Here is a 13144-nt window from a genome sequence, read left to right on the forward strand (position 1 = left end):
CACATCCCCAGTAGGAGGTGTGCAGGAGGCAGCTGATCGATGTTTCTCTCTCATTGATGTTTCTAGCTCTCTATCCCTCTCCCTTCCTCTCTGTAAAAAATCGATAAAATATATTAAAAATAAATAAATAATTATTAGTATTTTTTTTAGATTACTGTTTTAGACAGAAAAAAAATGAGTTTTGTTTTAACAAAGAAAGCTGAATCAGGGGTTCCCCCCCTCCTTTTAATTCTTTGGTGTCCTGGAAATTTGGCAAGACTAAGCCATATACATCCCAGCTAAGGGAAGTTAACAGGTTAACTGTGATTAAACTCTCAATGTTATTAATTCTTGATTATAGAATAAGAAAAGAGACAAATTTTTAAATTTTAAGGAAAGATAAAGGAAAAGCTAAAGGGGTTTGTAAAAGTCCAACCAAGTGTGTGAAACACGTAGACGAAACCCCACTGCCTCCGCCGGTGGTGGTGGTGGTGGTGCGGGAAAGGCCTGCCGTCGGGGAACACGTGGTAGCTTTGGTTGGTGTCATTCCCCCAGTCATCGTCCTCGGCCCACGCTGTCCAGTTGTAAACATACGGGTCAGCAGATGGACCCGTTCCTAAGCAGAGAAAGAAAAAACTGTGATCGTCGTCTGGATCAGACTGCTCAATGCTCATCACTGAATTTGACATTTTTCATATTTTTTCAAATCTAGTTTAAATATAGTTGAACAACGACAGCCCTAATATTTAGAATTCATCCAATGGAGCATTTATGATCTGTCCATTTTCCCGTATATGTTATATATGTTCAATTTCAGTAAGCATATAGAACAAAAATCAGGAATGTTCAATCTAGATCAAGCATGTCAAACTCACGGCCTGGGGGCCACATGCCTCATCTGTTTGGCCCGTGTTAGCCTTTGAGTTTGACATGCTTGATCTAGAGATCTCACTCCATATACTTTATCTTCACACTGAGTCTCCAAATCACAACTGTATCAAACCAAACTAAGGGTAGTTTTGTCTTCTTATTTGGATACACTCTGTCTGTAGCCTTTCTTCCTGACTCATTGCACATCTTGACTGCCCACTCCTAAAGCCTTCAGCACACATTTCCTTAGAATAAGGGCATTCTCTTACACAGGCACAAGCCATACCACCTCCCGCAGTAATCAAGGGTCACATACTACATTTGGCTATTTTGTTTCAGAAAGAAAGGAAGAAAGGAAAGAAGGAAGGGAGGGAGGGAGGTGGAAGGGGACGGTGGGAAGGAGGGGGAAGGAGAGGGAGAGGGAGAGGGAGAGGGAGAAGGAGAGGGAGAGAGAGAACAAATATCCAGAATGTTAAATTGTTGAAGCTAGGTAGGGTGTTTGGCTGTTCAGTGTACCCTACTTTCTACTAGTATTTTTCTGTATGTATGACATTTTTCATTTTAAATAAGTCACAATCAGTATTGTTTTTCATCTAGAACAACTCTTGGTATTTTATGTCACTGATATTTACGGAGCTTTTTATTTATCAATCCATTACATCCATTAGTATTTTTATTCTTCAATAGATTCAAACAGGGCCAGTGAGAGCCCCTTCAAGCCAGCTTCTGTGTCCTTGCGACAAGTCCCCATCAGTCTCTGAGCACCCCCCGCTCCCCCAGGTGAAATACCCAGCTCATCTACAACCCTGCCCTATACCCGGAATCAATGATCCCCAGGTCTTTGTAGTGGTGATCAATATTTCATTAGAATTTTCATAAGTCAAAAGAACTCTTTCATACAAAAAAATGCTCAGAGGGCTAGATTGTCATTTGAAACATTCATACGAATCAGCATATTTTTTTAGGAAAAATGCTACAGAATTTTTAAATACAACACTTTTTAACTATCTAACCTGTTCTGTACAGAATCTAGTGTTTTCCTCATAGGAATATGATAAATTAATAAGGAAAGAACATGTTGACCATTTAATTGAAGTTCTAAATAATAAAATTAGATCATTAGATGCATTTAATAGCCTTGTCACTGATTGAAGAATCTCGGTAATTAGCTTGGTGTTTTTAAGAATGTACAGTTCCAACGAGATAATTTCCCTTAATGTATTTGCGTATATTTTCACTCTTTAACAAAGAACTTATCTGCTTTAACTAAGAGCAAAACAAACCCAAAATTAGATATTTTGTCATTTGTGCTAGCCACACGGCACTTGCTTAAGAAATACCTGTGAGCAGAATTACTCTAAGCACAAACATCTGTCAAATTGGCTATTCCTTGAGTAGCCAAAAGAATTCCAAGTAATAAAACCAAAACTTGAGAATCAACAAGGTATTCTCTGTCCAATCACCTGGACACTAAGAAAAAACTGAGCTTGACAAGAGGGTTCCAAGTAGCAAAGGGTCATCCGTTTGCTGAAAGTCATCATTAGTCATCATTGGCTAATGGTGAAGGGACTGAGTAGAATCACACTCTCACCCTCCCCATCATCAACCTGAGAGGGTGACATGGTATGATAGCAGCATCTTGCATTCACGGGAGCAGCTCCTGCGAGGATCAAGGTTTCTGAGCTGGGTCTCCAGTAGTTCGGAGAACTAGCGTGTTCCTGTGAAGTGAATAACTTTCCTTACCATTTCTGCAGTTCTTCTCATAGACTATGTTGCCATTGGCATCTTCCTTTTGGCATCTGGGGAACACCAGGCTCACCACAAATGTTACATTTGAGCCCACCAGGGCTGGGGAATCACTGGTCAGAACTGCCTGCACCTGGCCTCCTAGGGCAAAGAAAAACAGAGCTCTATGATCAAGCATCTCTTTCCTTTCACTGATGAATGACATCAAGTTACATCTAATTCTAAGGACCAGCCAGAGGATCCTTATGCCTCTTTACAATAAATTAATTTATCTTATGGATTCCTAACTTTGTTATCAGAATACAACATTCTAGAAGATAAATAATAAAAGGAATTAATAAATAATAAAAGTCAGACCAGTTAAAAAATTCTCTAAACACAGAAAGAACATTCACTTAAAATAAGTTTTAAAATCTGCTTAATTGGATTGAGAAGCCAAGTATTAAAAGTTCATATGTTTTTTTTAACTCAAAACCAGTGAATGAAGAAGTCATTCATTCATGTGAATAGAAAGATACTCACTTCCTGATAAGCCACAGTGTTGAGATGGTCAAAAACTACTCTGGAATCTCAGATCTGGAGAGGACCATTCACACATTCGTTAAATAGGTTTGAGACTAAACCTGCTCACTCTCTAAAGTCTTCCAAAAACCATAAACTTGTAAATTCTAAGGAGATCAAACTGCGTGTGTATATGTGACTTAGAAAGTGATGTGTTGAGATAAAAGAGAGATTGCCAAATCCATATGCCTAGAGCACTGCCATTCACAGAAGAAACACAAGCCACGTGATTTCCAAGTCCATGATCTGAGACTGACTTAAATAGGAAGTGACAGTTGTTTGGGTTGAATCATTCCACTTACCTTTCCAGGAGTTTTTCCACCTCGGGTCTCCTCTTTTCCACACCGGATAGAGTTTTTCATTCCATTCATTTTCATCTGAAGACCAACCATTTAATTGGTTGTGCTCCCTCATGTGACCAGAAGTTCTTTCATTGCTCAGCACATCATGAAATCCTGTATCAATATTTGAAAAACCAATTATTTAGTCAACTCTATTCTTCGTTTAATACTTACCTAACAATAGTTAAAGTTACTTTTTATTCCATAAGGTTAGAAAGAACATACATAATATTTCTAATATGTCAAACAGGTAAAGTTTTTTTTAAATCTCCACTGGAAATACCTTTAATACAAGTAGTCAGACACTATAACTTCATGTACGTTAGATGAATCAAAGAAAAATTTGAAAGTCAGCATTTCTTAGCCATCATTTGTTTGTTCAACACATCTCCTCTGAATATTTTGATTTATACAATGTCATCAGGAAAACACAGATACCAATAGTTTTCAGATCAATTTTTGCATCTTTTCCCATCCTGAATTGTTAACTTGGCTAAAGGAATGCCAGGCCCAGGAATACCTCCAGGATTCCAAGAGATGCATACTGGACAGCCCACTATTGAGCAATCTACTTTTTTTTAAAATATATTTTATTGATTTTGCACAGAGAGGAAGGGAGAGAGACAGAGAGTTAGAAACATCGATGAGAGAGAAACATCGATCAGCCGCCTCCGGCACATCTCCCACTGGAGATGTGCCCGCAACCCAGGTACATGCCCTTGACCGGAATCGAACCTGGGACCTTTCAGTCCGCAGGCCGACGCTCTATCCACTGAGCCAAACCGGTTTCGGCGAACAATCTACTTTTTTTGTGGCCCAGCATATGGTCTGTTTTGGTAAATGTTCCATAGGCACTTGTATAGTCTATAGTTGTTGAGCAAAGTGTTTGATTTTAATGTTATTTATGTCAGGCTGGTTGGCAGTGTTTTTTTGAGACGTCTAGGTTCCTATTGTTTTTCTGTCTACTTGTTTTTTCAATTACTGAGAGAGGAATGTTGAAATCTTCAACTATTATGATGGATTTGCCAATTTCTTCTTTCAGTTCTGTCAGGCTTTGCTTTATGTATTTTGAAGCTCTGAATGTTTAATCTTCTTCATAAATTAATCCTTTTATCATGAGGAATTGACTTCTATCTCTGGTAATACTCCTTCTGAGAATACCTTGATATTAATGCCCAGTGTTGAACTGGCACATCCTTTTCCATCATATACCAGTATCTATAAGAAATCCACTTCAATATATATATGTGGATTTCTTATGGATAGCATATTGTTGGTTTTTTAAAAAATTCACTCTATCTTTTACTTGGTGTGTTTAGGTAATTCTACTCAGAATAGATTTTGGAGATGGTAAGGCAATGATGTGATGCCTGGAGCTGGGGTAGCCCTAACCATGAGGTCACAAATCTGAGGAAGCAAGCCAACACATCAGAATGGAAGGAAGAACAGTTCTGGATGATATTGCTGAGCTCTTGCGCTAATCTTGCCTACCTTTGGACTTAGTGAGATACTAAGCATCTTACTCAGCCTATTTAAGTAATCTATTACAGCCCAAAACTCTGTCAGCTCCTGATTATACACCATTATAAACTGTTTTTGCATCAATTCATATGGTCTTATTTCTTGGTGTGGTTGTGGATTCTTACGGCCAGAAATGCTGTCTTCTCTTAAACCCTGGAAGAGGCTTTCCATGAGGGTGGTATTTGGTAGGCAGTCGGAGGAGTGTATGGAATGGATGCCACTAACCTCTGTCTTCTATTCCTCCTTCCCGGAAGGAGGAGGGAGTGGTGTGTTGTTCCCTTCTTATAAGGGAGGCAGATGGAATAGGAAAGAACATTGAACTGGGAGTCACAGAATCTGGTCTCTAGTCATGGTTCAGCTACTAAACAGGCTGGGTGACCCCAGGCCATGTCTTTTCTGGGCCTTCAAATCAGATGAGAACCAAATGTCCTGTGATTCTATGAGATTGTTCCTATTTGGAAAAATGATACTACTAAGCCAGGGCAGGAAATGCATGCTTATCAATAAATGTTCGTAACTGGAAATTTACTCGAACTGAGTCACAGAATGGTAGAATGTTCAATCTGGAAAGAACTAACATTATTTAGTTCAAAACCTCTTGTTTTATAGATGAAGAGATTCAGGCCCAGAGAAGCGAGAGGATCCACTCAGGATCATCTTTAATTGAGGAGAAATGAAGATTCACACCTTTTGATTCCAAGAACCAGTTTTTCCCACTGTTCTCAAGACTCTTCCTTTTCCTCAGCTCCTGAGAGAAAGGCAGTGTTTCCAGAAACATAATCAAAGCAGATCTTTCTTCTGATGTTAAATGTCAGAAGTCAAGGAAAAATACAAAATTAAAAGGAGAGTGACAAGAAATAGACGTAGGTCCATGGGACAGAATAGAGAACCCAGAAATAGATCCACACAAAAATGCCCTGATTTTTTACAAAGATGCAAAAGCAATCTGATGGAGGAAAGCCAGCAAATGGTGCTACACAAATGTGGAAAGCCCAGGAGAGGTCTTCAGGCTCCAGGCTAGACAAGAATTCTTAGACGTGACACCAAAAATCCGACCCATTGAAGGAAAAAAATGATAAATGAGACCTCATTAAAATGAAAAAAAATTCTGCTCTGTGAAATACCATGTGAAGAGGATGAAACAGCAAATTACGCACTGGGAGAAAATATTAGCAAACTGCATTTCCAAGAAAGAACTGATATCTAGAATATATGAAGAATTTTCAATACTTAATGTTAAAACTCAAACAATCCAATTAAAAGACCTGAACAGACCTTTCACTAAACAGGTTGTGCAGACAGCAGAGAAACACATGAAAAGATGTTCAGTATCGCCAGCCAGTAGGGACATGAACATTACAAGCCAAATGAGACACCATTAAACACCGTTCAGAGTTACTAAAATGAAAAATAGGGACACATCAAATGTGTTCCAATAGGTGACCATGGGAAGAAACCGGATCACTCGTACGTGGCTGGTGGGAATGTAAAATGGTACAATCACTCTGGAAAACAGTTTGCAGTCTCTTGTAAAACTAAACATGTAATGACCATGCAACTAAGCAATTGAATTCTTGGGCATTTATCCCAGAGAAAAGGAAACTTAACCTGGACATGAATGTTCCTAGCAGCTTTATTCAAACAGCCCAAGCTGAGGCAACCCAGATATCCCCCACTGGGTGGAGGGTTAAAGTGTGGTCCATCCATGCCATGGAATACCACTCAGTAATAACAAAGAACAAACTACTGACACATGCAACATCGTCAATAAAGTACATTGAGTTAAAAAAAAAAATCCAATTCCCAAAGATGACGTTCTGTAACGATGCAATTTACATAACATTATCAATATAGAAAATAAATTGGTGGTTGCTAGGGGCTAGGGCTGGGTGGGTTTGGCTGTTAAAGGGATGAGGGACCCTTGTGGTGATGGAACTGTCTGTATTTTGACTGTATCAATGTCAATATCCTGATTGTGACATCATACACTAGTTTTATAAGGTGTTACCATGGGGAGAAACCTGGTAAAGGGCACTGGGGAATCTCTTTGTAGTATTTCTTACAACTGTATATGAATCTACAGTGACCTCAGAGTTAAAAGTTGAATTAAAAGTAGAAGAAGAAAAAACACCCAATAGTAAGCAGACTAGAAGGGGAAAAGAGCGGTGTGCTGGGGGTGGGGATACGTGTGAAGGTCAATGGAGTCACTCCCAGCTCAGCCCTGGCTTTCCTGTGGGCACTTTGGCCTCCCTGCTCGCCCATCGCCAACTGCGGCTGAGGCTGATCCTTAACTAGCTTGTCAGCACCTTCCTCTTCCTCCCTCCTCCCAGGGCTGTGATCGGACAGTGGTAAGGATCCCCTTAGCGTGTGAAACGCGGTGAATCCTACCCATCCCGTTTCCTGTGGTCAGAAGCTCTAAATGGACACATATGTAATATCCTTTGTAATAAATAATAAAATTAAAAAAAAAAAGAAAAAAAAAAAAAGAAGCTCTGGTTTAGGGCCAGGAGGAGCCAGGAACATCAGGGTTTTGTTACGTTGCCTAACGGGCCGGGGCTCCTCCCAAATCAGCGGAGAGATTCAACCCGCTAATCTGTTTCACTGAGCAGAGCAAAGGGGCATCGGTGGAAAGGAGGCTAGAGCTGGGCGCAGGCCTCCACTGACCAGTCAGTTCTCGGTCCCTCCACCTCCCAGACTCCTGGGGAGTCACCCAGGAGGTTCTTTGAGGAAGACAATCGCCACCTTGTAGGTCTCCCACTCCAAGCACCTGTCATTGGCTGATCTCTCAAGAACTCCTTTACCCAGTTTGGCAAAGGAGGAAACGAAAGCTGCATGGAGCTAAGTCACTGTGCCTGCCCACGGCTGGCAGGGAGCCCAAGGCTGTGCAACCGCAGGAAGGACAGTGGGTGGCAGCGGCCTTCTTCCCCTGACCCGCTGTGTGGCCTGGGGCCAGTTTCTTGGCCTCTCTGTGGCCTATTTCCTGGTCTGGGAAACGGGATCATCACGACGCCAGCCTTCCCAGCTGTGTACAAGCCACGTGAGGCCGACACAGGCCAGCGCTCTTGGGCCCTGGCACCCACCCCAGTCCCTGGTCAAAGACACGGGGCCCAGTCCCAGGAGATGGCGGGGCAGGGTCTCCCTGGACCTGAACAGAACTGGTCATGCCTCTGGCCACTTCCCTCTATTTCCCCCCAAATGTCACTCCCTGCCCCCACCTTGGGGCTCCTGCACCCCTAGCGCCCTCTTTTCACATCCCGCCCCGCCTGGGGCCCCCAGCCCCAGGGACACGCGCTCTGTCCCCAAGGGCTGCCAGCAGTTTCCTGCTCCTTCCTCTCTCGGGTTCCCACTCTGTGAGGACAACTTAATTACAGACACTTCTCTCCCACCAGGAGGAGGTGGGAAGGATGTGTGCGCAGGCCCCTCTGGCCAAGGATCTGAGATGCTGCTCCCTCAGGCCAAGCAGGGGAGCAGCAGGCCGGGCTCTGGTGTCCTGTTGACTGGTCGAGGACCGGCTGCTCCACGAAGGTGCTGTGGGGATGACCTGAGCGATGGAGGGAAGCAGCCTGCGGTCCTTTATCAGTGCCTCCCTCCCCTGGGCCCTGGGAAGCCCCCAGGCAGAACCAGGATCCCTGCCTTTCATCTAGTGAATGCCTTCTGGAGCCAGGTGGGGTGGCCCTTCTGGGTGGTGCACACTTTACTCCTTCCCCACTCTAACTGCGGAGCACGGGGCTGCCATTGCCACCCACCCCTGGACTGGACCAGTGGGCTGCATCTGACCTAAATGGCTCAAATTCTGGCTTTGCATTCCACTCACAAGAGGAGCTTTTTATGTTGTTGTTTTTTAAATCCTCACCCGAGGGTATTTTTCCATTGATTTTTAGAGATAGTGGAAGAGAGCGGGAAAGATGGAGAGAAACATCAAAGTTGATTGGTTGCCTCCTGCACGCCGCTGACCAGGACCCAGGCCGGGGCAGGAGCCTGCAACCGAGGTACGTGCCCTTGACCAGAATCAAACCTGGGACCCGTGGGTCCACGGGCCGAGGCTCTATCCACCGAGCTGGCTAGGGCGGAGCTTTTTAAATAAGGGTGCTCCGACCCACCTCCAAAGATTCTTGTTTCTGGGATCTGGGCATCTGTATTGTTAACAAGTCGCCAACCTGCAGTGCAAACCAGAATAGAGGCCTGGGCTCCAGCTCTTCTCACAGTGACCTCACCGTAGCCGCTGCGAGTTCACGCAGCTCTGGGGAGAAATCTCTGGGGGTGGGCTTCTGGGTTGGGATTGTTAGAGAGCTTGTCTCCAGATTCGGGCCGATTGACCTGAGCGCTCTACCCTACCGGATCGAAACCAAAGTTCAGGGAGAAGCGCTGCTCTGTTCTCAGGCCAGAGACTGTTCCCCTCGCACCCCCGCCCTCCCCTGTCTGGCAAGACAGTAGGTCCCAACTGTGATGGGGAAAATAAATAAATAAATCAATAAAAGCAAGCTCCATCAGAGAGAGGCTGCACGGTTATTAGTTTCTATGAGCCTGAAGCAAAGAATGGAGCTGGCGGCATTTTGCTGTGGTTCCAACATTCCCAGCGGTTTCCAGAAGAAATGACTGAGCATGGAGTCTAGCTCTGGCTCAGATGACATTACTCCAGACAGCCCAGCACGCAGCCCCTAGCCAGAGAACGGGTTAAACACAGAAACTTTGAGAATCGCTCACGTTTGGCGGCACCAAGGGGCACTCCTGCAGCCAGAAGCAGACACCCCAGGAAGCAGTAGGCACATTCCATGCTGACCGTGCTCTCCGGACCCAGCAATCAAGGCTTAGCTCCCAACTCCTCCGGCTCCATCTGCCAACAGCAGCCTCTTCTCCTGTGCCCTACTCCTTTTAATTAAATGTGGGCCTCGGGGCGGATCATGTGATGGCTTAAGCAGCACTGCCTGATGTGGCCTCTTGGGTTCCACCTCTTACAATTCATGTGCTTCTGACTCACTCGCTCTCAGCATGTTTACTCGCTTTCGAGAGGCACGCTTTCAACGCTGCGACTCCACAGTGCCAAAGAGATTCCTAGTAACTTCCTTCCCTTTGGACCCTATCCTAAGGTCCTTCGCCAAATAAAATCGGAATCTCCAGCCTCATGGATGATCAACTTGCTGCTGTTCCTTTACTGACTCACTCACCCAGCTCATGCTGAAATGTCACAATTATGTTTCCTTTGCTCTAAGCTAGATGACCAGCTCCTCCCAGTGCTGGCTAGTGCTGCAAGGATGGTGTGTGTGCGTGTGTGTGTGTGTGTGTGTGTGTGTGTGTGTGTGTGTATCTTCGGTCACTTGAAATTGTGAATTATGTGCATGGATAACACATGTTGTGCAGAAGGTGCTTGAAACAGCTGCTCAGACCCCCCTTGGTTGAGAAACGTACTCAAAAGCACGCGTTATGATCTCTGTGCAATTCCATCTAAATGTGGAAGCAACCTGCATACTTGTTGGTAACTGCTCTCAAAGCTTTGTGTTGTATCACTCAGGGTCAGTTGCAGAGAACGTACAGCATATTTATGTCGCGCTGCAGAATGCAGGCATTAAATGTCAAAACAAGCTCGTCTGGAACATGAATTTTCTACGCTCAGATTAGTTCTGGCTGCAGAATGTGCAGGAAAGGTGGCAACATGCACACTTCACCGCGTGTGATCTTCAAGTCACAGCCACAGAACCATTTTCAGCAGATTCAGATGTCCTGCGTGGGGTGAGGGTAAAAGGGTGGGGGGGGTGTTGATTGGTGTTTCAGCTGTGCTAACAAGGAATAGAAATCCACAGAGCGGGAGTGGCCAACTCCCTCCCTGAAGGCCACACGCGGCTCTTCAGTGCTCCTTTGACAGCCTTAGAGGCAAATGTGAAGGAAAAACACCAGAGGGAATACGTGATTCATGCTAGAAACAACAGTGTCTTCATTACAAATAAATTATGTACGTGCTTACGTACAGTGTATGAATAATCTATGTAATTCTGTTTGCTATTTACAACAAACGTGATGTTTAGAATTTCATAAACAGCTTCAGTTTAGGAAAAACTTACTGTTGACCTATTTTCTAAGTATTATTGCCCCTTGTTACTGATAATTAGTTCTGGCTTGTGTTTTTGGCCAGACGAACTCTCTCTAAATTGGAAGTAACAAAACCTTCATTAATAGGGAGACAGAGCCTGGCTGGCGTGACTCCGTGGTTGAGCGTCGACCTCTGAACCAGGAGGTCACAGTTGATTCCTGGTCAGAGCATATGCCCGGGTTGCAGCTCGATCCCCAGTGTGGGGCATGCAGGAGGCAGTCATCCATGATTCTCTCTCATCATTGATGTTTCTCCCCCTCTCTCCCTCTCTCTTCTTCTCTGAAATCAATAAAAAATAGATTAAAAAAAATAGGGAGACAGACATAGGGATCAAATCTTCTTTTATGTCTTCTCTCCTTCCCTGGCCTGTCCAGGGGAGATGGACAGGGCAGCAGGCAAAGAGGAAGGCAGGTGAATGAGGTGAAGAGGACACCAGTTCTTCCTTCAAAGCACTACCCGTTGGGTCACGGGTGCCTTGAGCAGCAACAGCTGACAGACAACATGTGAACTAGTTTATGTCATAGGACCAGACACAGGGCTATTTTGGACAAGAAATATCCTCAAGTTTGGGTTTTTTTTGGTATAGATAAAATGATACTGTAATTTAAGTTTGAAGTTGTTCATTTGAAGAAGAGACCCATCTCAATTACTTGGTATCATCGACATGATTATTCAGTTTGGAAACGATGTTGAGAAAATAGTCAACTTTTGAGAATGTACAAAATTACCTTTAAGCCTCCTGGGTTCTGACAACCCTCGTGGTGGCCAAAGTCCCTGCTTGAGGAGCAGCACCTGAAAAAGGGGGTGGGGGGGGAGGAGTTAACACCTTTAACTTTAGGAATTGCTCAGTTCAAACTGGCGTGTTTTTTGAAAAAATATATATTTTATTGATTTTTTACAGAGAGGAAGGGAGAGGGATAGGGAGTTAGAAACATCGATGAGAGAGAAGCATCAATCAGCTGCCTCCTGCACTCTCCCTACTGGGGATGTGCCTGCAACCAAGGTACATGTCCTTGACTGGAATTGAACCTGGGACCCTTCAGTCTGCAGGCCAACGCTCTATCCATTGAGCCAAACCAGTCAGGGCCAAACTGGCGTTTTTAAGCAATAAAATAAAAATTAAGGTTCTTTTCTCCCCAACTTTTGTAAATAGCTGTTGCATTTGTTCCCGATTGCTACTCTAACAAATGGCAGAAACTCCAAGGTTTAAAACAACACAGATGGATTGTCTTATGTTCTGGAAGTCAGATCTACAGTGGGCCTCACTGGGCGGAAATAAAAGCATTAGAGGGAACCTGTAGGGAGGACTGTTTCCTTCCCTTATCCAGCGGCTTCCCTGTAAGTCCTGGCTCGCCGGCCCCGTCCACCTGCAACGCCAGCCTGGCAGATGGGGCCTTTCTCACATCCCACCTGACAATGACCCTCCCTCCTTGCTCTCTCCCTTAGAAGGACCCTTGTGGTTACATGGGTCTCACCTGGATAATCCAGATTCATTTCCTTGTCTTAAGTCAGTTGATCAGCAACCTTCATTCCACCTGCAACCTTAATCCCCCCTTTGCCACCCCCCATCTTCACAGGTTCCGGGGATTAGGATGGGAACAGCTTTGGGAGCCATTATTCTGCCTATTAAAGTGGTACAGTAGGTGAGTTAGCAAAAAAGTCTACATGTGAAGAAGAGCATGTGATAAGAACAGCGATGGGAAGTACCTCTCCAAGCTTTCAAGACTTGTTGAAACACAGCCTTTGATACTTGGCAGAACAGAAAGGCAAGAATAAACCGAAGATACAGAATCAGTTCAAAGCGAGAGAAAGCTCATGTGATGTGCCCTGGCCGCCCGTGGGCTTTTGAACGTGTTATAATCAGAGTCACGGTTTTCAGATTTAAGCATTAACGAGTGACTCACGGGCTTCTGTTTTCGTCTAGTGCTTCAGTCTCTGTCTGGGTGCTCTCCGCATGAATAAGTAATGAAACGGCCTCGCTTTCAGGGTTACTAAGGTTTGAAACTATACGTCAATCAGCATATTTCTCCTAGCTTTTTAG

General features: G+C 44.3%; 1 protein-coding gene across 1 annotated transcript in view; it reads right to left on the minus strand.

Moving 5' to 3' along the window:
* Positions 1-9912, minus strand: part of GPNMB (glycoprotein nmb) — a 24423-nt gene extending 14511 nt beyond the window's left edge. The window contains exons 1-4 of the mRNA XM_006779022.2: positions 9723-9912; positions 3459-3611; positions 2593-2736; positions 416-595 (exon numbers count right to left, since the gene is read on the minus strand). Of these exons, the coding sequence (XP_006779085.1) occupies positions 416-595; positions 2593-2736; positions 3459-3611; positions 9723-9792 (547 nt within the window). The 5' untranslated portion in view covers positions 9793-9912. The remainder of the gene's footprint in view (positions 1-415; positions 596-2592; positions 2737-3458; positions 3612-9722) is intronic.
* Between the last annotated feature and the right edge of the window lie 3232 nt (positions 9913-13144).

The sequence above is a fragment of the Myotis davidii genome, unplaced genomic scaffold, assembly GCF_000327345.1.
Source record: "Myotis davidii unplaced genomic scaffold, ASM32734v1 scaffold168, whole genome shotgun sequence".
Classification (NCBI taxonomy): Eukaryota; Metazoa; Chordata; class Mammalia; order Chiroptera; family Vespertilionidae; genus Myotis; species Myotis davidii.